Here is a 25,481-nt window from a genome sequence, read left to right as displayed (position 1 = left end):
GGGGCGGGCTGTCCTAGAGGTGGTCGAAAGGTGTGTCAGGGCGGACCGGGAACTGGAAGGGGCACGGGGTGGGCCGAGAGCCAGAAGTGGGTAGAGGCGGGCTGCCTTAGTGGTCGGAAGGTAGGTGGGAGGGATGGGGGCTTGCTGGGCTTGTATTATATGCACATTTTTTATGTAACTGGATTGTCCTTTTATGTACAAATGTCATTGTCACTATGTCTTTTTATATGTGAAACTGGCATTTAAGGTTTGTCCTCATCTCCCTGTAAACTGATTGAACGGTAGGATTTGGGGCCTGGCTTTGCTGCTCCTCTCCCTTGTAAAATTGCTGTTGTGTACAGCTGTTAATGTTAATTGTTTTTTGTAAACTGTATTTTGTAATTTATTTAATAAAACATTATAAACAGGAGTGTCAGAAATCTGCTCACCCTGAGAGCCATCTCTAAGGCAGCGGACTAGGGGAACATCTGCACTCTGCATGCATCAACTAACCCTGCGTCTTTCTGGCGACATGTCCATCTTTGGCCTCCTTTAATGTCATAGTGAGGCCAAACTAAACTTGAGGAGCAACACTTGATATTTCACCTGGGGAGCTTACATCCCAAAATATTGTCTTCACTGGCTTCAAAATCCCTCCACCCCCAACCTTACCCCATGCCCAGCTCCCCATCCTCCTCGCCTCACTGACCTGCTCTAACCTGTCCATCTCCCTACTCACCTATCCGCAGCACCCTTCCCATTGACCAATCACAATAACTGCCACCTGCATTCACCAATCACCGACTCACCTACCCTTCCCACAGCTCCACCTCCCTCCCACTATATACATCTGGGTTCCACTCCCCCTCCCCAGTCCTGATGAAGGTTTTCGGCCTGATATGTTGACTTTCCTGCTCCTCAGATGCTGTCTGACTTGCTGTGTGATTCCAGCATCACATCCATTGACTCTGGCTTCCAGCATCTGCAGTTTTTAATTATCTTTAAGCACTATGCACATGTAAATAAAAGGTGATTTGGTGATGGAATATTGGCCTCTGTGGAGGTATTTCACATTCCTGACTCCTTCTGGCTCTGATTATTTCTCTAAATTTATCTTCAAAACTTGCTACTTCCACTGCAGTAACTTTGGCTTAAAAGCTTCATGGGGTCCATAATTTCTTCAACTATCTCCTCACTGGCCTTCAGTGATTCATCCCAAATGATCCTTCCTCTTTTTAGTTGGTCCTGTGAGACGAAGAGGACTTGTTTCTCGTTCGATGGATTCAGGGATGGGTGGTTATCCAATGCACAATCTGCATACTCAGCCCCATGTGGGACGGGTGGTGTTGTGCCCAAAGCTTGCTTGGAAATTCGTGCCCTCCCTCCATTGCCTTGACTTCACCTCTGTGCAGTTGTAAGTTGTCCCTCTTAAGGACAATTAGGGGGGTCAATAAATCCTGCCCAATGAGTGACACCCACTTCCCGTGAAAGAATTAAAAAAATTCATCAAAAGCCCTCCGTTCACTGTCACCACTGTACTGTGGTTCCTTATTAACCAATTACATAACTTCAAATCACCACTGCATTCCCTTAAATCTTTGAAACCACCTCCTGTCCGACTGTAGGTGCTGCACTCCAGTGCAGTACTGAAGGAGTGCAGCCCTGTTGGAACTGTTAGCTTTAAACTGACAGTCCACAAAGGTATCCATAAAAAAGGTCTTTTACACTATACCCAGAAGTTATCCCTGATACCTTGGTGAATACTTATCCCTAAATCACTGTCACAAAAAAAATTATCTGGCCATTTACTCACTGCTGATTGTGGGACCTTGTGTCCAAATTGGTTCCCGTGTTTACTACACGATGACACACACTACGGAAGTATGTAATTGGAAATTAAACACTTTGGATCATCCTGAGGTGGTAAAGACTTGACATAAGTGTATTCCTTCTTTTTTCCTCAAATAATTCATCCTCCAAAATGTTAATTCAGTAGACAGTAAAACCCAGGGTATGATTTGTTTTTAACTTATGATATTTCCTTATTGGTGTTTTACGCTAACAGTGCCTCACTGATTACTGCATCACAACATTCTGCATACAGAAACACAACAATGTGGTTGCAAAACAGCCCTTTGAATCTGCCTAATGTCCGAGAAGCTGATTTCAATCTAACTTTACAGATAAGGAAACAGAACAATGATGTTGACTGTGTAACAGACCTGGAGTTGAATGATGAGTGACTCAGTCGGCCTCACAGAGTGTTTGTCAAAAGGATCAAACTGGTCATCCCTCATGATGGATGGCTGTAGAACATACCCACATCTCCCATTCAACATGAACAACGACTGATTCATCTGCATGGGTTTATCTGGGAGACAGAGATAACATGTAAGGAATTAGGACATGATATCAAAGTCCTTAACCACTTGCAACTAGCCTACAGTCTGTATCAGATTCAGTTTCATAACTATTTTTTTCAATCCAAGTAAAACTAGAGTAAACAATGCGATTTTGTGCCAAGTTTAACACTGTGGACTTAAGCTCCACTAAGAACAGAAAAGCTTAAACCAAGCCCATTCCACCACAAACAAAGGCAGTTCCAACCAACACCATCCTGCAAGATGGGATGGAGATATAATTAAAAAGTTAGCACTGGAAAATCGATGGACGGTATGGGATGCTCAATCAGTGTGGTCAAAAGTAGTGGTTCACAGAGTCCTTGACAGGGGCCTATCAGACACAGTAACTGGGCAACCTCTGTATACTTCCCCACTAGCTTCATCATCCTTGTTCCCATAACATACTCCTTCCCGTCTACATGTTTGCCTTGTACTGTTGTGGGATTGCTTCAGGAAAGTTTTATTTTCCATGGGCAGTGGGCTTTTGCCTATCCATCATTACCCTTGACCTCAGTTACTCGGTGGGCCATTTCAGAGGGCAGTTAAAAGAAAACAACATTGCTTTGAGTCTGGAGTCAGATGTAGGTCAGACTAGGTAAAGGTGGTAGATTTCCTTCCCTAACGGACACTAGTGAACCAGTTTTACAAGAATGAATAATAGCTTTCATGGTCAACTCCCCCCTGAGACAAGCTTTTAATTCCAAATTTTGTTAACCGAATTTAAATTCTACAATAGTTATGATTTGGAGATGCCGGTGTTGGACTGGGGTGTACAAAGTTAAAAATCACACAACACCAGGTTATAGTCCAACAGGTTTAATTGGAAGCACACTAGCTTTCGGAGCGACGCTCCTTCGTCACAATCACCTGATGAAGGAGCGTCGCTCCGAAAGTTAGTGTGCTTTCAATTAAACCTATTGGACTATAACCTGCTGTTGTGTGATTTTTAACTAAATTCTACAAAGCTGAGACAGTGGGATTTGAACTCACATCCCTACAGCATTAGCCTGCACTCTGCCAGATTACTGGTCAGTGACATTACCATTAGACCAACATTCACCCTGTGAGTGCTTGAGGAAGTGAAGGTCAACTCATCAGGCAGTGAGCATTGTCCACCGACAGCCTTCTGCGCGCATGACTTCACACCAATGTGGAAACTACTGTCTCGAATGTTCATTCTGCATCAATAGTGCTGAGGTCAAGAGTATCAAGTACCGGGAGTGATGATCACCGACAATCTGTCCTGGTCCATCCACGTCAAAGTGATGGTCAAGAAAGTACAACAACTTCCCCAGGAGGCTAAGGAAATTTGGCATGTCCAATAAGGCTTTTACTCATTTTTAGGATGCGTTCTATGGTGCATCTATATCTGGATGGTATGGCTTCTGCTCTTCTCAAAACTGCAAGAATCTACAAAGTCATAAACACAGCCCAGTCCATCACGCTAACCAACCTCCCACGCACTGGCTCCATCTATACTTCCCTGTGCCTCAGGAAAACAACCAACATCATCAAAGACCACTCCCTCCCCGGTTACACACTCTTCCATTGGGCAGAAGATATAGATGTTTGAATATGCATATGGGCAGATTCAAGAACAGCTTCTTCTCTGCTATTATCAGACTTTTGAACGGACCTCTCAAATATTAATTCTCATCTCTCTCTCTGTCTCTCTCTCTCTCTCTTCACCATCTCTGCGGCTGTAACACTGTACTCTCCACTCCATTCTGCTATGCTGATATACTTTGTGTGGTATGATCTGCCTGTAGAGCATGCAAAACAACACTTTTCACTGTATCTCTGGGCATGTGACAACAATGAATCCAATTCAATCAAACTCAAACACAACTTCTTCCCTTTAAGATTCCACACAAGCACAAATGCTGTTGGCAACAAAAGCCAGTTCATTGATCGGGAATCGGGAACTGTTGTGACACTAAGACTGCGTGTGTGGGTTGGGTGGGTTCAGTGGTAATGAGGACAAAAACAGGAAGAAGGAAAAAGTAACAAGGACCTGGGGTCTGGAAGTTCAATGCCACTAACTGACTGCCACAAATCCACATGGGCAAGGGATCGTAGTTGGATGAGTCGAGACGCTGGCCTTTGGGATAGATGCGACTCAACTGCAGACGATTGTACTGTAGAAATTTCTTCCCCTTGACCCTGTTCACATATTTCTCTGCCTTGGTTTCTGGAAACGATGACATATCCCGGTAGCAGGCCCGATCACTCCCGATCTCTGTATCACAAAGAAACAACGGGATAGATTATTGTCTTATCACTTCTTGCACACATTCCCAATTTCACCTGCACCATCTACTCGCTCATTCTTCTTGGGGAGGGGTTGTCCTTCCCATTATTTGTAATCCACCTTGTCCATTAATCACTGTCCATCTGCTTCATGGCTGGAAGTTTTCATGTTGACCACGTGACCAATATCACATGGTTAGCATGAACTAATGATCCTTGGGAGAAACAATTTCAGAAAAAAAAGCACGTTCTGACCAACATCTGGCAGTATTCTATTCATTTCCTAGCTCATGTGTGCCATGACCAGTTCAGAACGCAACCTGAGTTTCTGAAACTAGTTGTAGTTCTGTAGTGACGACAGGTGCGCAAATATTTTCTACATCTTCTGGTACCTCACAGGTTTGCCTCACACCGCCTGCCACTCAAAATGAAAGGCTGCACTGACACCCACTGGACCCGCATTTTTGGTCTAACCAGCAGATCAATAGCAGGTTAAAGGTAAAATACCATCTAATATCGTTCAGTGTTTTCAAAATCTTGCATGCAGAATGCAAACAAACTTTCCTGTTGCCACAATTTCTGATCACACTTTTCTGCCAACTTTAAGCATTGTAGGTTGCTGTGTCAACATTTCCCACTCAACGTTCCAAGGTTAATGTTTGCCAATGATGTGCAGGTGCTGGACTGGGGAGATCAAAGTTGGAACTCGCACAACACCAGCTTATAGTCCTACAGGTTTATTTGGAAGTATAAACTTCCGGAGCACCGCTTCGTCACAAACAAACACGATTTGCAAAGTATTGCAGGCGAACTCCGCAGTTTGCCCTGTGGTGTGTCACGTTGGTCTATTCCACAATTCCATCGTTGTCCTACAACAAAATCTTATACTCATCAAAGTGGTCCCAGGTAATAATTGCTATTACCATTGAATACCATAGAATTCCTAGTGTTGAAACAGGCCAATTGGCCCAACAAGTCCACGCTGATCCTCTGGAGAGTGTACCATCCAGACCCATCCCCTTACCCTATCCCTGTAACCCTCCATTTCCCAAGGCTAATGCACCTAAGCTACACATCCCTGAACACTATCGGTAATTTAGTATGACCAATCCAGCTAGCTTGCACATCTTTGGACTGTGCAAAGAAACCGGAGCACCCAGCAGAAACCCCCACAGACACAGGGAGAATGTGAAAACTTTATTATTATATTATATTCTGAGATCAGTGAGAGAGTCAGATCACTATCGCTCACTAATTTTTTTTTAACTTTGTGACTTCACACCTCATGTTTGGGTCAGAATGTTGAGGGTCAAGAACTTCAACATTTACTGGATAACAATCAGAAATCCTGTTTTGTTTTTTATTTCACCATTGCCTTACAGCACTAGAGACAATAGCCACTAGGGCAACTAGTCGAGAGATGTAACCTAGGAATATCCTGATATTATAAGCCAGTCGTACAAACAGTAAATTGCAGCTTTGAGTGAAGTTACAAGTTCTTTTCTCAGACTGAATGTTAACAGCTCCTTGGTTCCTTCAAGTTTTCCAGATTATATTCTGTAACTGGTGGGTGTGACCTCACAGATGGATCTTTTGAGATCTGATTGCTGTAGCAAAAAAAATTCTAAACAAAGGCAGATATTCATTTTCTTTTGAGACCCCCACCATCAAAAACTTACACTATGCTGAAATGTCTTCTTGTTCCCCCCCACACCTCCCCCCCAACGGCCACCATCTGTTCAGAAGATTAAGTTTACTTCTAACTTTATCACAGTGTGACTCCATTTTAACGCTTCTGACTTTGTGTGACATGGTGGGGGTTGGGGGAAACTGCTTCTTTCAACTGCAGGGCCAGGGTGGGGGAGGTGTGCATTCACCTCTCAGTGCTCAGCAGTTTAAATACTGGCAGTCTTGTCTCGTTCAGCAGCTGAGGCTGCCCAAGCTTTCCCGCACCAGAGCTCTCATAACATCAATGGCATTAAAATGGGGCCACACTGGGTAAAGGTTTGGAAATAGATACTTTTGATTACAAGGTTATAATGACTCAGAACAATTGGGGCACATTTTCCAGACCAGAAATGTTTGTAGAACAGCAAATTTACACTTTAAGAAACAAATCCATAATAGTACACATTCTCGTAGTCCTATTCCATACAATTCAGAATGCGCTTACACCTTTGTCAATATCACATGTGGTCCACCAATTCTCCCCTCCTACTCTGGCCACTCACAAGAGAATTTGCTTTGGACCTGAGGACAAGGAGCACACACACTGAGAAATGTGTGCGTGCACGCGTCGTCCTTAACATCACTTACTTTCTTCATCAAAGGGGACAGGTCTGCAATACACCACTAGGTCAGAGAGTTCAAGAGCAATCTTCTTTCTGCGCTCCATCATCTTCCCCTCTTCCTTCTAAAAAGTGATCAAGCCACAAATTAAAAGCTTTAAAATGACATCTCCTCAAACCACCAGAATAATTTTGAATTCTTGCGGGCATTAACTTTCTATGATACCTATGCTTGTTGGCGCAGTTTCTGTGGTACTTGTTCTAATTAGGGCACAGTTTCTGTGATGGCGCTGGAAAAGCACAACAGATCAGGCAGCATCCGGGAGCAGACGAATCAACGTTTCAGGCATAAGTCCTTCATCAGGAATGTGTCTGACCTGCTGTGCTTTTCCAGTACCACACTTTTCGAGTCTGACTCTCCAGCATCTGCAGTCCTCATTTTCTGTGATACCTGTTCTTGTTGGGTTACAGTTTCTATGATAGCTGTTCTTGTTGGGGTACAGTTTCTACGGTACTGCTTTTGTTGGGGTACAGTTTCTGTGGTACCGGTTTTTGTTGGGGTACTTTTCTGTGGTACCTGTTCTTGCAGGGTTTCAGTTTCTGTGATACCTGTTCTTGTTGGGGTACAGTTTCTGTGGTACCTGTTCTTGCAGGGTTTCAGTTTCTGTGATACCTGTTCTTGTTGGGGTACAGTTTCTGTGGTACCTGTTCTTGCAGGGTTACAGTTTCTGTGATACCTGTTCTTGTTGGGGTACAGTTTCTGTGATACCTGTTCTTGCTGGGGTACAGTTTCTGTGATACATATTGTTGCTGGGGTACATTTCTGTGATACCTGTTCTTGTTGGGGTACAGTTTCTGTGGTACTGTTCTTGCAGGGGTTAGTTTCTGTGATACCTGTTCTTGTTGGGAATCAGTTTCTGTTTTACTGTTCTTGCTGGGGTACAGTTTCTGTGAGGTAAAAACAATGACTGCAGATGCTGGAAACCAGATTCTGGATTAGTGGTGCTGGAAGAGCACAGCAGTTCAGGCAGCATCCAAAGTGCAGCGAAATCAACGTTTTGGGCAAAAGCTCTTCATCGGGAATAAAGGCAGAGAGACTGAAGCGTGGAGAGATAAGCTAGAGGAGGATGGGGGTGGGGAGAAAGTAGCATAGAGTACATTGGGTGAGTGGTGGAGGGGATGAAAGTGATAGGTCAGGGAGGAGAGGGTGGAGTGGATAGGTGGAAAAGATGATAAGCAGGTAGGACAAGTCCGGACAAGTCATGGGGACAGTACTGAGCTGGAAGTTTGGAACTAAGATGGGGAGGGGAAAGAAGGAAACTATTGAAGTCCACATTGATGCCCTGGGGTTGAAGTGTTCCGAGGCGGAAGATGAGCCGTTCTTCCTCCAGGCATCTGGTGGTGAGGGAGCGGCGGTGAAGGAGACCCAGGACCCCCATGTCCTCGGCAGAGTGGGAGGGGGAGTTGAAATGTTGGGCCATGGGGCGGTGTGGTTGATTGGTGCGGGTGTCCTGGAGATGTTCCCTAAAATGCTCTGCTAGGAGGCGCCCAGTCTCCCCAATGTAGAGGAGACTACATCGGGAGCAACGGATACAATAAATGATATTAGTGGATGTGCAGGTAAAACTTTGATGGATGTGGAAGGCTCCTTTAGGGCCTTGGATAGAGGTGAGGGAGGAGGTGTGGGCACAGGTTTTACAGTTCCTGCGGTGGCAGGGGAAAGTGCCAGGATGGGAGGGTGGGTTGTAGGGGGGCATGGACCTGACCAGGTAGTCATGGAGGAAACTGTCTTCGCAGAAGGCGGAAAGGGGTGGGGAGGGAAATATATCCCTGGTGGTGGGGTCTTTTTGGAGGTGGCGGAAATGTTGGCGGATGATTTGGTTTATACAAAGGTTGGTAGGGTGGAAGGTGAGCACCAGGGGCGTTCTGTCCTTGTTACAGTTGGAGGGGTGGGGTCTGAGGGCGGAGGTGCGGGATGTGGACGAGATGCGTTGGAGGGCGTCTTTAACCACGTGGGATGGGAAATTGCGGACTCTAAAGAAGGAGGCCATCTGGTGTGTTCTGTGGTGGAACTGGTCCTCCTAGGAGCAGATACGGCGGAGGCGGAGGAATTGGGGATATGGGATGGCATTTTTGCAAGAGGTAGGGTGGGAAGAGGTGTAATCCAGGTAGCTGTGGGAATCAGTGGGTTCAGTGGTACTGTTCTTGTTGGGGTTAGTTTCTGTGATATCTGTTCTTGTTGGAATTCAGTTTCTGTGATAGCTGTTCTTGTTGGGTACAGTTTCTGTGGTACTATTCTTGTTGAGGTACAGTCTCTGTGATACCTGTTCTTGTTGAGGTACAGTTTCTGTGATACCTGTTTTTGCTGGGGTACACTTTCTGTGGTACTGTTCTTGTTTGGGTACAGTTTCTGTGCTACCTGTTCTTGTTAGGATTCAGTTTCTGTGGTACCTGTTTTTGCTGCGGTACAGTTTCTGTGATACCTGTTCTTGTTGGGATTCAGTTTGTGTGATACCTGTTCTTGTTGGGATTCAGTTTCTGTGATACCTGTTCTTGTTGAGGTATAGTTTCTGAGATACCTGTTCTTGTTGAGGTACAGTTTCTGTGTTACCTGTTCTTGTTGGGATTCAGTTTGTGTGATACCTGTTCTTGTTGGGATTCAGTTTCTGTGATAGCTGTTCTTGTTGAGGTATAGTTTCTGAGATACCTGTTCTTGTTGAGTTACAGTTTCTGTGATACCTGTTCTTGTTGGGATTCAGTTTCTGTGATACCTGTTCTTGTTGGGATTCAGTGTCTGTGATAGCTGTTCTTGTTGGGGTTAGTTTCTGTGATAGCTCTTCTTGCTGGGTTACAGTGTCTGTGGTACTATTCTTGTTGAGGTACAGTCTCTGTGATACCTGTTATTGCTGGGGTACAGTTTCTGTGATACCTGTCCTTGTTGTGGTACAGTTTCTGTGGTACTGTTCTTGCTGCGGCGCAGTTTCTTTGACACTCGTTCTTGCTGGGGTTAGTTTCTGGGATGTTCAGTTCTCTCTGGGGTACAGTGCCGGGGCTACCTATTCTTGCTAGGGTACAGGAACATCTTTCCTCATTGCAGTAAGTAGCCAAATTCTCTGGAAAACACATTGCAGCAACTTGCTGAAATGTGTTTTCCAGATAATTTGTGTTACCAAGAGTAGTTCTCCTGGCAGCAGCCAAATGTAACAGAAACATGCTACCTACTGTCAGTGAAAACATCACAGTAACCCAGTGTGGAAAAAAATCTACCTTTGTACATGAAATTCAATTGTGTGAAATCTCAGTTCCTAAATGTTTAAAAAGGATGTAGGTTCTATCAATGAATCCCCTAATTAGAATGCCTACAGTGTGAAACAGGATCTTCGGCCCAACAAGTTCACACCAACCCTCGGAAGAGTAACCCAACCAGACCCATTCCCCCGAATGATACACCTAACCTACACATCCCTGAACGTGATGGCCAATTCACCTAACCTGCACATCTTTAGACTGTGACAGGAAACCAGTGCACCCAGAGGAAACCCATGCAGAAACGGGGAGAATGTGTAAACACCCAGACAATCGCCCGAGACTGGAATGGAACCCAGGTCTCTGGCGCTGTGAGGCAGCAGTGCTAACCACTGAGCCATCATGCCCACCCCCGCCAATGAAGTATAATTCCAAGCTGTTTTCTTTAAGTGTGTGAATTTACCCTGGCGTCTGCCGTCTGTGCTGCTTCCCGGATCTTGGCCACCCAATCGTTCAGATCTTCCAGTGTTTCTGCTGCCAGGTCCATTGTCTCACCAGCACGGTTGAACGAGCTCACATTTATTTTAAAAACATAGGGACGACTGCCTTTTCCATCTGGATGGACGGCTGAAATGAGACAAGAAGGGTGAATAAAATATTGGAGTTGTTCATCTGATGGCATGGCTACGTTCCAGTTCTGTAGGCCAAAGATAATCAACTCCAACTACCCAACAACAATTTGTCAATTCAAGGAAACACTTTAGATGTTGGTGTACATGTTAACGCCTGATTCTGGAGAGATTGTTGCAGTCTCAAAAATTGAGTTTGAAACTGAACTGTTGGCAAGCCTGTGTGTGGTCGCTGATTGTGTTTGTCCTTTGCCATGTAAGGTCTGCTTTTTTCTGCGAGCGAGTGATAAACCCCAAAGCATATTCGCAACATAATCTGTGTCCACACTGTGATCCCTGGAGCTCTGCCAGAAGTGGGGTGAAATATTGAGCCTAACTGCTAATGTGGTATGTTGTGGCTGAAAACTGGGGATGAACTTATCCATTGAGGATAGATTTTTGGGGCCGGTAAAATGCGGTCACACCAAGTCGACTTTCATGTCTAGATTTATACATTTGATTCCAATCAATGTGGCATCTTCAAAACAATGGTCTTCTGGCAAAATCAACAACAATAATTACCTATACTTATATAGCACCTAATGCAATAAAACATAAGACCACAATAAGTAAATGCATTTGCAGATTATAAGGTCGCTCAAGCTTTCCTCATGCTATTCAACAGAATGATGGCCAATCTTCTGTCTCAGCTGCATTCTCCCTCCAATTTCCCATAGAACATAGAACAGTACAGCGCAGAACAGGCCCTTCAGCCCACGATGTTGTGCTGACCATTGATCCTCATGTATGCACCCTCAAATTTCTGTGACCATATGCATGTCCAGCAGTCTCTTAAATGTCCCCAATGACCCTACCTCCACAACTGCTGCTGGCAACTCATTCCATGCTCTCACAATTCTCTGTGTAAAGAACCCGCCTCTGACATCCCCTCTATACTTTCCTCCAACCAGCTTAAAACTATGACCCCTCGTGTTAGCCATTTCTGCCCTGGGAAATAGTCTCTGACTATCGATTCTATCTATGCCTCATTATCTTGTATACCTCAATTAGGTCCCCTCTTCTCCTCCTTTTCTCCAATGAAAAAAGTCCGAGCTCAGTCAACCTCTCATCATAAGATAAGCCCTCCAGTCCAGGTAGCATCCTAGTAAACCTCCTCTGAACCCTCTCCAAAGCATCCATATTTTTCCTATAATAGGGTGACCAGAACTGGACGCAGTATTCCAAGTGCGGTCTAACCAAAGTTTTATAGAGCTGCAACAAGATCTCACGACTCTTAAACTCAACCCTCTGTTAATAAAAGCGAAAACACCATTTGCTTTCTTAACAACCCTGTCCACTTGGGTGGCCATTTTAAGGGATCTATGTACCTGCACACCAAGATCCCTCTATTCCTCCACACTGCCAAGAATCCTATCCTTAATCCTGTACTCAGCTTTCAAAGTCGACCTTCCAAAATGCATCACCTCGCATTTATCCAGGTTGAACTCCATCTGCCACCTCTCAGCCCATCTCTGCATCCTGTCAATGTCCTGCTGCAGCCTACAACAGCCCTCTATACTGTCAACGACACCTCCAACCTTTGTGTTGTTTGCAAACTTGCTGACCCATCCTTCAATCCCCTCATCCAAGTCATTAATAAAAATTACAAACAGTAGAGGCCCAAGGACAGAACCCTGTGGAACACCACTCACCACTGACTTCCAGGCAGAATATTTTCCTTCTACTACCACTCGCTGTCTTCTGTTGGCCAGCCAATTCTGTATCCAGACAGCTAAGTTCCCTTGGATCCCATTCCTCCTGACCTTCTGAATGAGCCTACCATGGGAAACCTTATCAAATGCCTGGCTGAAGTCCATATACACCACATCCACAGCTCGACCCTCATCAACCTTTCTAGTCACATCCTCAAAGAACTCGACAAGCTTTGTGAGGCATGACCTGCCCCTCACAAAGCAGTGTTGACTGCATTTAATCAAACCATGCTCTTCCAGATGGTCATAAATCCTATCCCTCAGAATCCTTTCTAACACCTTGCAGATGACAGACGTGAGACTTACTGGTCTGTAATTGCCGGGGATTTCCTTATTTCCTTTCTTGAAGAGAGGAATTACATTTGCCTCTCTCCAGTCCTCAGGTACCACTCCAGTGGAGAGCGAGGATGCAAAGATCTTTGCAAGTGGCGAAGCAATTGCATTTTTCATTTCCCAAAGCAGCCGAGGACAAATCTGGTCCGGGCCTGGCAACTTATCAATCTTAATGTTTGACAAAATTTTCAGCACATCAGCTTCTTCTATCTCTATCCATTCCAGCATGTACACCTGCTCTTCAAAGATTTCATTCACTACAAAGTTCGGTTCTTTCGTAAAGACAGGAGCAAAAAACTCATTTAGGGCTTCCCCTACCTCCTCAGACTCCACACACAAGTTCTCAATGCCATCCCTGATCGGCCCTATTCTTTCTTTGACCATTCTCTTATTCCTCACATAAGTGTAAAATGTCTTTGTGTTCTTCCTAATCTGTTCTGCCAAGCCTTTCTCGTGCCCCCTCCTGGCTCTCCTCAGACCATTTTTGAGCTCCTTCCTCGCCTGCCTGTAATCCTCTAGAGCTGAGCTTGACCCTAGCTTCCTCCACCTTATGTAAGCTACCTTTTTCCTTTTGACGAGAAGCTCCACCGCTCTCATCATCCAAGGTTCCTTTATCTTACCCTTTCTTGCCTGTCTCAGAGGGACATACTTATTCATCACTCGCAACAACCATTCCTTAAACAGTCTCCACATGTCTATAGTGCCTTTACTATGGAACAATTGCTCCCAGTCCATACTTCCTAACTCATGTCTAATTGCATCATAGTTTCCTCTTCCCCAATTAAATATCCTCCCATTTTGCCTAATCCTCTCCTTCTCCACAGCCATATCCCATAACTTGCTGAGAAACCGGAAAAATGTAGCTATATTTAAAGATAGTGTATTCATAACACTTTATTTTTTCAATTCCAAAGGTTTAACAGTCCTATAAAGTGAAGACATTTTCTTTATCTCAGTCATAAATGATCAGCTTGTTCTAGAGCTGTCTAACAACAAATACCATGTCAATAGTTGTTCGACCTTTTCTGAAATCACACTGACCCTCTTGCAACAGATGAGCTGAGATGGATAGCAAAGTCAGTTCATGTTACAGAAGGGGTCTTAGAGAGAATGCAAATTTGTGGTTGAAACCTCACCTCAAGATCAGATATACAAGCAGTTGGTTCAGCCTCAGATGAACAGAGTGATGGTGCCAGTGAATAGGGAGTAGAGTTTGTGGTGGGAAGTGTAGACAACGTCTTCAAACTTGCTGAAATTTAATTGCCAGCACATCAAATGAACAATCTGTTAATCTAGAGACAGGAGCGGGGACAAGAGAAGCGCAGGTGAGATAGAGTTGGATATTGTCATTGTACATGTGGAAACTGCTGTGTTTTCAGATCATGTCTCTGAGGGGCAGATGTCAATGAGAAAATGGATGATGCCAAAGATAGATCCTTTCGAGACACCAGAGTTAATGGTGTAGGAATGAGAAGAGAAGCCATTTGTGGTAATTCGCTGCCTCTGATTAAATAGATGAAAGGATGCAACAAGGCAAGATGAGTCCCATCCAACTGGGCGATTCTGGAGGAGACTGGTGTGTTGAATGCGAAGGATGAGGAGGGACAGTTTACAGAGGAAACCAAAGGTTATGGGTGCGGAATATTTCATTTGGTTAATCGAATTGTGGATAGTCGAATTCCGGATAACATAGTTTAACTAAGCATCAGGATACTGCAATCTTGCTGGATAATCCGATATTCGGATAATCAAATGCTGGATAATCGAGGTTCCTCTGTACTTGTGTCACAGTCACACAGGATGTCATTTGTGATTTTAACCAAAGTCAAAGCTGAATGCAGACAGTGAATGACTAAGTTTTGTCTCTCTCTTTTGTTCCAAAGACTCTTCAGTTTGTAAAATCACTGCTCCAAATGTGAATGGAGCACAAATCTTCTTGACACGAGGTTAGCGACTACTCATTCTCCATTCTTTTACCTCAAATTGTCAGGCAGCCATTTGACCGAGGCTGAAGAGTGGCTGTTTGCCAATGCCACTCACACGCAACTGCCATATTTAGGACAGCTGAACATCTCTCCCACCTTCTATGGAATTATATAGTTCAGGTCTGCTCATGAACAGTAACTGTGTCCTGTCAGGCCATGTCCTCTATCACGCTGAAATGCCTGTCTTTTGGGTTTAAGTTATTAGTTGGATGCCTCATTTGACTGGAAATGAATATGTACTGGATTTCATCTTTTAACCTATATTACACTGCTGCTTGTGGGAGCTTGCTGTGAGCAAATTTGTTGTCAAATTGCCTAAATTACAAGTGACCATACTTCAAAAGCACTTAATCAACTATAAAGCATTTTTGGATGCCCCAAGTTTATGACAAGCACGCTAACTGCAATTCTTTCTTCTTTTGCCTTATATATTGAAATGGTCTCCAATTCCTCTAAGAAAGTGCTTGATTTCCATTCAGGTTCAAAGGCAGGATTGATTATGTTCATGGAGCTAGAGACGTTTACTGTGGGGACATTGCCATTTCTCTTTACAACAGCAAAATGGCCCTTCAGTTTGGTCCCAGTTACAGTCAGCAGCACTAACTGAAGGAGGTTAGTTCTGGCTTTACCAAACTACTCACCAATCTGACAGGAAGGTACATCCAGAGATCCTCCCAGTAAATCCCCGAGAGGACTGTTTTCATTAAGGAGCTGAAAGTAGAGGGAGTAAAAGGAAGAATAAGTACCAAGCCAGTCAACTTATCTGTAAAAGTTTAAGACTCCAAACATGCCTTTTCTCCCATTATAGAAATCCCTGGGGCATCAAATTACAGCTTCAGAAAACAAATAAATTTCCTACTTAGACCCTACCCACGTGAAACGCTTTTCCAGTCTTGATTTTCTTTTTTTTTATTTATACATGGGATATGGGCATGACTAGCTGGCTCAGTTTTGATTACCCATTCTGAATTGTCCTTGAGAAGAACAAACAAAGAACAAATAACAGAACAGGCCCTTCGGCCCACAAAGCCTGTGCTGACACATGATGCCTTTCCGAACCAAAAACCTTTTGCCATATATCTGTCTTGATACCTCTTAAACATTCCTATTGTTTTCGCCTCCACCACCTCCTCTGGCAGCACACTCTGTGTAAAAATACCGCCGCTCCCTCACCACCAGACACTGGAGGAAGAACGCCTCATCTTCCGCCTCAGAACACTTCAACCCCAGGGCATCAATGTGGACTTCAACAGTTTCCTCATTTCCCCTTCCCCCACCTCACCCCAGTTCCAAACTTCCAGCTCAGTACTGTCCCCATGACTTGTCCTACCTGCCTATCTTATTTTCCACCTATCCACTCCACCCTCCTGCCTGACCTATCACCTTCATCCCCTCCCCCACTCACCTATTGTACTCTATGCTATTTTCTCCCCACCACCACCCTCCTCTCACTTATTTCTCCACCCTTCAGGCTCTCTGCCTGTATTCCTGATGAAGGGCTTTTGCCCGAAATGTCGATTTTACTGCTCCTTGGATGCTGCCTGAACTGCTGTGCTCTTCCAGCACCATTAATCTAGAATCTGTGTAAAAATAACCTACCTTTCCCATCTCCTTTATGCTTACCCCTTTTACTTAAACCTATACGAACCAGGAGTAGGCCATCTAACCCTTCAAGCCTGCTCCGCCATTCAATAAGATCACAGCAGGGAGGCAATGCCCCAGTGGTATTATCACTGGACTCTTAATATAAAGACCAAGGTAATGTTCTGGGGACCCAGGTTCAAATTCTACCATGGCAGATGGTGTAATGTGAACTCAGTAAAATTTGAAAGTAAGAGTCTAATGGTAACCGTGAATCCATTGTCAATTGTCGGGAAAAACCCATCTGGTTCACTAATTCTTTCAGGGAAGGACAGTGCCATCCTTACCTGGTCTGGCCTACATGTGACTACAGACTCGTAACAATGGGGTTATCTTAACTGTCCTCTGGGCAATTAGGGATGGGCAATAAATGCTGACTGAGATAGTGATGCCCTCATCCCTCGAATGAATAAAAAAGCTGATGTTTTCGTGGCCTCAGCTCCACTTACCTGTCCTCTCATTATAACCCTCACTGTAAACTATGTCCCTTAGTAACTGTCATCGCCACCCTGGGAAAAAGACTCCGACTCTCCATTCTATCCATATCTCTCATAATTGTGTAAACTTATATTATATCGCTCCTTCAACATTCAAGTGAAAACAAACCACGTTTCTCCACTCTCTTTTCATAGCTAATACTGTATCTGTACCCTCTCCAAAGCCTCCATATCCTTCTGGAGTGTGGCAACCAGAACTGTACTCAATATTCCAAATGTGACCTAACTGCAATATGACCTGCCAATTTCTATACTCTATACCCTTATTGCTGAAGGCAAGCATGCCATTTGCTTTCTTGACCATCTTATCCACTTATATTGCCACTTTCAGGGAACCATGGGCCTGTAGCCATAGATCCCCGTCTGTATGTTGATGCTACTAAAGGTTCTGGCATTTACTGTATTCTTTCCCCCTGCGTTAGACCTCCCAAAATGCACCACCATACATTTATCAGGATTAATCTCTATCTGATATTTGTCTGTCCAAGTCTCTAATTTAACTACATTCTACTGTATTCTCTGGCAATCCTCCTTACCGACAGGAGCTTCCTTAATTATTGTGTCCTCATCAAACGTACTAATCAAGCCACCTAGTTTCTCCTCCAAATCTACATAAATTACAAACAACAAAGGTTCCAGCATGGATTCCTGCAAAACACCACTGGTCATCGATCTCCAGTCTGAAAAACATTACTCTCTGTCTTTCTCTGACGAAGCCAGTTCTGTGCCAACCTTACCAGCTCACCACGGATCTCACGTGACTTTCTCTTTTGTGTCAGCCCCCATGAGAGATGTTGTGAAAGGCCCTGCTAAAGTCCATATAGACAATATCTACTGCCTCGCCCTCATCAATCATGTTGTGGAGGAGCCAGCGTTGGACTGGGGTGGACAAAGTTAAAAATTACACCACACCAGGTGATAGTCCAACAGGTTTATTTGGAAGCACTAGCTTTCGGAGCACTGCTCCTTCATCAGGTGGTTGTGAAGCAAGACCATAAGACACAGAATAATCCTTTGCTATAAATTCTGTGTCTTAGGGACCTGCTTCACAACCACCTGAAGGAGCAGCGCTCTGAAAGCTAGTGCTTCCAAATAAACCTGTTGGACTGTTGCCTGGTGTTGTGTGACTTTTAACCTCATCAATCATCTTTGTCACTTCCTGAAAAAACTCAAACAAATTTGTGATACATAACCTTCCCCACACAAAACCATGCTGCCTATCACTAGTAAGTCCATATTTTACCAAATGTGAGTAATTCCTATCCCTAAGAAACTTCTCCAATAATTCCCCTATTAGTGACATATGGCTTACTGGCCTGTAATTTCCCGGATTATCCCTATTGCTCCTTTTAAACAAAGGAACTAAATTGGCTATTTTCTGGTCCTCTGGGATTGCTCCTGTAACTAAACAGGATACAAAGATGTCATACAAGCAATTTCCTCGTCTGACTCCCCCAGCTTTCTGGGATAGATCCTATCAGCTACCAGGGAAACAAAAACAGAAGTTGCTGGAAAAGGTCAGCAGGTCTGGCAGCATCTGTGGATAGAAATCAGAATTAATGTTTCAGTCCGGTGACCCTTCCTCAGCTACTGAGGACTTATTTAACTTAATGCATTTCAAACACCTAACACCAGCTTTTTTTGTATTGACATGTCCTAGAATATTAGCATACTCCTCCCCTGACTCAGCATCCACCACATCCTTCCCTTTTGTGAATACTGATGCAAAGTATTAGTTAAATACCTCACCCATCTCCTCTTTCTTCATGCACAAATTCCCTCATTTGTCTTTAAGTTGACTTACCCTTTCTCTAGCTATCTTCTTCCTCCTTATACATGCGTGAAACACTATGGGATTTTCCTTAATACCGTTTTTTCCTTAAAAAAAACATTTCATAGCCCCTTTTAGCCCTCCTAATTCCTAGATCGAATTCTTTCCCGTGATATTTGGATTCTTTAAGGGCTCGGTTGGTCTTCACTTTCTGAAAGGGTACGTATGACTCCTTTTCATTTTTGACTAAGCTTTCAATTTCTCTTGACATCCAACATTCCTGAATCTTCCAATTCTTACAGGAACACACTGGTCCTGAGTTCTAATCAACTGGATTTTAAGAGATCCCCATTTGCCAGCTATGGATTTACTCTCAAACAGCCACTTCCAATCTGCATTCCTCAGTTCCTGCTTAATATTGTGGTAGTTAGCCTTTCCCCAAATTAATACTTTCACCTGAAAATGACTTTTGTCCTTATCCGTAAGTAACTTAAGAACTTACAGAATTATGATCACTGTTCTCGAAATGCTCCCTCACTGAAACTTTGATTAACTGGCTGGGCTCATTCCTCAATACCAGGTCTGCTATGGCCCTCCCCAATTGGACTATTTACATATTGTTTCAAAATTTTGTCCTGGACATACCTAACAGACTGTCCCTCATTCAAACCATCGCACTAAGGGAGCCCCAGTCAATACAGGAGAAGTTAAAATCATCCACCAAAATAATCCTGTTGTTTTAACATTTTACTTGAGAAGGTGGTGGTGAGCTGCCTTCTTAAACTGCTTGGAGAGTAGGGACACCTATAATGTGTTAGAAAGGCAGTTCCAGGTTTTTGACTCAATGCTCTTGAAAGAGCAGTGATATATTTGCAAAGCATCACGGTAACTCGGAGGGGGACTACACGTGGTGGCGCTCCTATGATGCTGCTGCACTTGTCCTTCGAGTTGCTAGAAATTGTGGGGATTGAAGATAAACTCAGTGTGTTGCTGCAGCGCATCTTGTAGATGGTGTACACCGCTGCCACTGTGTATTTGTGGTGGAGGGATGGAGGAGTGAACGCTTACGTAGGGGCACTGGACGAGCGGGATATTTTGTAGTGGACACAGTCAAGCTTCTCGAGCGCTGTGGAGCTGTCCTCATCCAGGCAAGTGGAGTATATTCCTGACCTGTGTCGTGTACATGGTGGACAGGCATAGGGGAGACAGGAGCTTAGTTACTCGCTGCGGAAGGTGTAAGGATATGTGAGCATGTAAAATAACAACAGTCTCCAAGTGGCATAGTTTTGCCATGCCAGATAATCATACGGATGTCTCGGTATCTTCCATTTTTCACACACTCTCCTCTGCAGTGGCTGTGATGAGATCAGCCAGGTGGACCTCATAGAATATAAGCTCCCTGATTGGGGCTGTCAATCTGGTCCAATCAGGGAGCTCTGGCTGACATATTTGCCACCAAAGGAAGCTTAAAACCTGCACTCACACCACCTCCTCTGACGCTACCCCCCACCCCCTCCCCTACCTCTGTTCAAGGCCTCAAAGGATCTTTTAACATCCAGCAGATTTTCCTGCACATCCACCCACCACATCTACCATGTCCTTTGCTCTCGATGTGGTTCTCCTGTACACTGGGGAGAGGGGACACCAACTTGCGTTTCAGGGAACATCTCTGGGACAGATGCACTAAACAACCCTATCGTCCTGTGGCCGGCCATTTCGACAACCTCCCACCCCCACTCTCCCAAGGGGGTGCTGGTCCTCGGCCTCCTCCACTGCCAGATCTAAGCCACCCGCCACCTGGAGGAAGAATGCCTCACCTTCTGTCCTGGAACCCTTCAAGCACACGGCACCAACACTGACTTCACCAGTTTCCAAATCTCCCCACCTCCCCCCGCTTCACTCCAGATCCAACCTTCCAACTCGGCACCGCCCTCTTAACTTATCCCACCTGTCCATCTTCCTTCCCACCTATCCGCTCTACCCTCTCCACTGACCTATCACAATCACCGCCCCCACCTGCACCCACCTATCACCTTCCCAGCTACCTCCCCCCGCCCCACCCCTACCCCCCCATTTATGTTTCATACCCCTTCCCCCTCCACATTCCTGATGAACGGTTTATGCCAGAAATGTCTACTCTCCTGCTCCTCGGATGCTGCCTGACCTGCTGTGCTTTTCCAGCACCATCTTTTTCAACTCTGATGTATAGAAAGGGGAGTGTCAGAATTGCTGACACTCTGGTAGCTGACTCTGAAAGAGACAATACTAAAGTCAAGGACTTCTCATGTGTAAATAAAAGGTGACTTATGCCAGATACCAGGGACGTGAGCACAACAATTTAACTTGACATTCCTGCACAATACTGAAGGACTGCTGCACTGTCAACAGTTCTGTCTTTCGGATGAGATGTTAAACTGGGGCACCATCTCCCCGATCAGGTAAATGTAAAAGACCCAGGGGTATACTTTGAAGAACAGAGGAGAAGGTAATCCTTGGTGGTCAATGTTCTCTCTGAATTTCACAGCATCCTGACAGCTCCAGCACAACTTGGCACCTTAAAGGTACCTTATGTGTACCACTGTGGAACGAAAGGGAACACAGGTCTTGAATGTCAACAAGATCAGCCACACTTACAAAGAAGTGAAAAGCCACTTTGCTGATGTGTCCTGGTCAATATTTATGTCACACAATTAACATCTCTAAAAAAGTAAAGGAGTGTCTGGCAATTGTTTTTGTGAGCTTGCTTGTGTGGTTGCCATGTTCCCAAGGTTATAACAGTCGCTACAAAGTACTTCACTGGCTGTGAGTGCTTTGAGACATCCTAAGGTTGTGCACAGTGCTAAATCAATCAAAGACCTCCTTTCTTTGGAGTGTATGTTCTACCTGCATGCAATTGCAAGAAATTTAAAAGTAATAACACACAGGATATAAAAGTGTGAACTTAAGGGACAATTTATTACTGCTTTACTCTTTTTGGAAGTTCCGTCAAGGGGTTTGTGTGCAACAAGCTAAATTAGATATATTGCCCATCCTTTATTACCCTTGAAAAAGTGATGATGAGCTGCCTTCCTGAACTACTGCAATCCTTGGAGTGTAAGTACACAGTGATTTGATAAAGGGAGTTCCAGGATTTGCCAGTTAAAGAGCAGCAATGTATTTCCAAAAACAGGATGGCATGTGGCTTGGAGCTGGTGGCGTTCCAAGTGACTGCCCCCCTTTTTCCAGGTGGTAGAAATTGTTGGTTTGGAAGCGGTTGTTGAAAGAGCCTTGTTGGGTTGCTGCAGTGCATCTTGTAGATGTTACACACCGTGTGTTGGTATTGAAAATTGGAGGTTGAAGATAGCAGATGGGGTGCTAAACAATGGGGCTGCATTGTCCTTAAGGGCATTGAACTTTTTGAGTGTTGTTTGAGCTGCACTCATACAGGCAAGTGGAGAATATATGTGGGCGGCACGGTGGCACAGTGGTTAGCACTGCTGCCTCACAGCGCCTGAGACCCAGGTTCAATTCCCGACTCAGGCGACAGACTGTGTGGAGTTTGCACATTCTCCCCGTGTCTGCGTGGGTTTCCTCCGGGTGCTCCGGTTTCCTCCCACACTCCAAAGATGTGCGGGTCAGGTGAATTGGCCATGCTAAATTGCCCATAGTGTTAGGTAAGGGGTAAATGGGTGGGTAGGGGTATGGGTGGGTTACGCTTCGGTGGTGTGGACTTGTTGGGCCGAAGGGCCTGTTTCCACACTGTAAGTATTCTAATCTAATCTAATATTTCATCACATTTCTGTATTGTGCCTTTGTAGATGGTAGACAGGCATGAGGGAGTAAGGTGGTGAGTTACTCACAGCCTCTGACCAGCTCTAGTAGCCACAGTATTTATATGACTGGTCCTGTTCAGTTTCTAGTAAATGCTAGCACCAAGATGTTGATAGTGAGATTCAGCAATGGTAATAGCACTGAATGTCAATAGAAGAGGGATCAGGTCTTGTGACAAGCAAAATCAAAGTGTCTCACCAATCTCTCTGGCTCTGCAGTACTTGGGCTCATTATCTCCTCCACATAGTTGGCAGGGAACCAGAGCTGTCGTTTACCTCCATAGTCTCCTTTCCACCTGAAAAATACATTGGGAAGACATCAATCACTGTACAGAGCAGAGGCAACAGTAGTCATATAGGAGCGGTGATATAAAATTGAGGCAGGTCGATATGGGGGCAGTGGGATATTTAGGAACAGATACAAACCGATAGTGTCAGGATACAGGTTGAAGCTTTGGTTAGATAGTTGCGTTAAGGACTCTCTAACTGTCTCCTATAGATAGCTCTGTTTGTTACTTTCTCCTTTTGTGGAGTAAACTTCTATCCTATTTTAGAGTCACAGAGATGTCCAGTATGGAAACAGGCCCTTCGGTCCAACTCGTCCATGCTGACCAGATATCCTAACCTAACCCAAAAGTATCTCTGCAGCCTTGTGTAAATATGCTTCAGTGACTAAACACCACATTACCGAGTGTAAGAAATACATATGGCCTGGATCAAATATCATTGACTAAATATGAATTGTGTCGCATTTTAGAGTGAATCTCGCGACCAGGTCTGGTAGGACTTCTCATCATCTCTTACTGAACACACCTTATAAACTACCTACGGCATCCCTCACGTCCTATTCCAGCTCCATCTTACCATGCTTTGGTCCCAAAATAAATCACCATTCCAGCTGATGACTGCCAAAAGACTGGTATCCCATTTCCCTGTGCCATCTTTAAAATGTCACTGTGCCCTGGATGAGAACTGACATTCCGAAGTTTTCCCGCTTGGTCAAGGAAGTCTATAGAAGGTGTCTGGGAAGAGGAAGACGGCACTATGATTCTATGACAGGGACCTGGAGGTCCTGCTGGGAGGGAGTGGGGAAGGCCGCAAGGGAGAGAAGTCCTCTTTCCAGAGGACCACCTGAGGAAGCTGTGCCACCAGAAATGAAAGCTTGAGCCAGTGGGCAAAAGCTTGACAGATGGAATATAAAGCGGGAAAATATGAGGCTGTGCACTTTGGTAGCAAGAAGAGAAGAGCTGTATATTATCAAAATGGGGGAAGACTGCAGGAAGCAGTAGCAAAGAGAGATTTGAGGGTCCTTGTGCATTAACCACACAAAGCAAGCAGTGGGTAATGGGGAAGGTAAATGGACCATTGGTCTTTATTACAAAGGGGTATGAAATACAAAAACAGGGAGGTTTTGATAAATTATACAAGGCACTAGTCAGAACATACCTTCAGTTCCCTTATCTAAGGAAAGATAAACTGGCATTTGGGTCAGTCCAGAGAAGGTTCATGAGGTTCAGTCTGAGTACGGAGGGCTTTTCTTTAGAAGGGGTAGAGTAGGTTGGGCCTGTACTCTCGGGAGTTTAGAAGCTTGAGAGGTGGCATTAGTGACACATACAAGACGTTACGGCATTTGACAGAGTAGATGCTGAGAGGTTGTGTCCCTTTGTAGGTAAATCTAGGTCAAGAGGGCATAACCTCAGAGTTAAGGGCTGCACGTTTAAGACCGAGGAGGAGGAATTTCTCCTCTCAGAGGGTCGTCAAACTCTTTACCACAGACAGCTGTAGAGGTGGGTTTGTTAAGTATATTGAAGGCTATGATTGACAGATTTTAATCAGTAAGGGAATCAAAGGTTGGAGGGAAAAGGCAGTGGAGTGGAATTGAGAATTATCAGATCAGCCAAGATCTCACTGAAAGGCTGAGCAGACCTGATGGGCCAAAGGCTCTACTTCAGCTCTTACATCTTACAGCCTCGGATAGTATTCAATAGGGCATGAGGTGATTATCTAAATAGAAACAACATGCAGGATTATGGTGAAAAGGAAGGATATTGGCACTAAATTAAAATGTTCAAAGAACTGTGGCAGACAAGATGGGCTGAATGGCCTCTCCAGCGCTGTAATAATTCTATGATTTTAGCAGCCTGACAGAGGTCACCACCCAGCTCAGTGTCATCTCCGCAGTACAGCGGACCAGCAGTATCTTAGGAATGTCAGTGACCTTCTCCACTGCATCACCATAAGTGCCAATTCTTCTCTCCAATACCTCACACCCACTCTGTCCCTGCTATTGCAACCACTCCTACCAAGGATCATACTCTACCACTCAAGTTTCTTGGAGTGACAATAACCGCCAATCTGTCCTAGACTTCCCATGTAGATGCCTCGGTCAAGAAGGCATAACAATGCCTCTTCTTCCTCAGGTGCCTCACGAAATTTGGCCTGTCCATAAGGACCCTCACCAACTTCTACAGATGCACCACTGGGAGCAGACTGTCCGAGTGTATTATGGCCTGGTACGGCAACTGCTCTGTCCAGGACTGCAAGTAGCTACAGAAGGTTATGTGCACAGCCCAGACCATCACGGAAACCAACCTCCCATCCATGGACTCAATTTACACAGCTCACTGCTGCAGAAAGGCTGCCTTCATCAAAGACCCACCACACCCCAGCAATGATCTCCTACAACCTCTTCTGTCAGGCAGAAGATACAGGGGCCTGAACACACGCATCAACAGGTTCAAGAACAGCTTCTGCCTAGCCGTTATTAGACTGGTGAGTGGACTCTCTAGCCTCCAATCATGCTGATCTTGCTAACGTTGACCTTGTCTAGTTGCACACCTTGTGTAATGAAACCTGTATGCCTCCAAGTGTTTTTGATCTGTATATCCTTGGTTACTCTG

The 25,481-nt window shown here is 44.7% G+C and overlaps 1 protein-coding gene across 1 annotated transcript in view; it reads right to left on the bottom strand.

The window, feature by feature from the left end:
- plcg1 (phospholipase C, gamma 1) overlaps positions 1-25,481 on the bottom strand; it is a 178,018-nt gene that overhangs the window by 12,910 nt on the left and 139,627 nt on the right. Inside the window, exons 22-27 of the mRNA XM_060836480.1 lie at positions 22,781-22,877; positions 15,505-15,574; positions 10,629-10,792; positions 6,948-7,044; positions 4,396-4,620; positions 2,202-2,350 (exon numbers count right to left, since the gene is read on the bottom strand). Of these exons, the coding sequence (XP_060692463.1) occupies positions 2,202-2,350; positions 4,396-4,620; positions 6,948-7,044; positions 10,629-10,792; positions 15,505-15,574; positions 22,781-22,877 (802 nt within the window). The remainder of the gene's footprint in view (positions 1-2,201; positions 2,351-4,395; positions 4,621-6,947; positions 7,045-10,628; positions 10,793-15,504; positions 15,575-22,780; positions 22,878-25,481) is intronic.

Source organism: Hemiscyllium ocellatum, chromosome 15 (genome assembly GCF_020745735.1).
Source record: "Hemiscyllium ocellatum isolate sHemOce1 chromosome 15, sHemOce1.pat.X.cur, whole genome shotgun sequence".
In the NCBI taxonomy this organism is placed as follows: Eukaryota; Metazoa; Chordata; class Chondrichthyes; order Orectolobiformes; family Hemiscylliidae; genus Hemiscyllium; species Hemiscyllium ocellatum.
The sequence above is the reverse complement of the archived record's forward strand: the minus strand, read 5'-3'. Positions and strand labels throughout refer to the sequence as shown.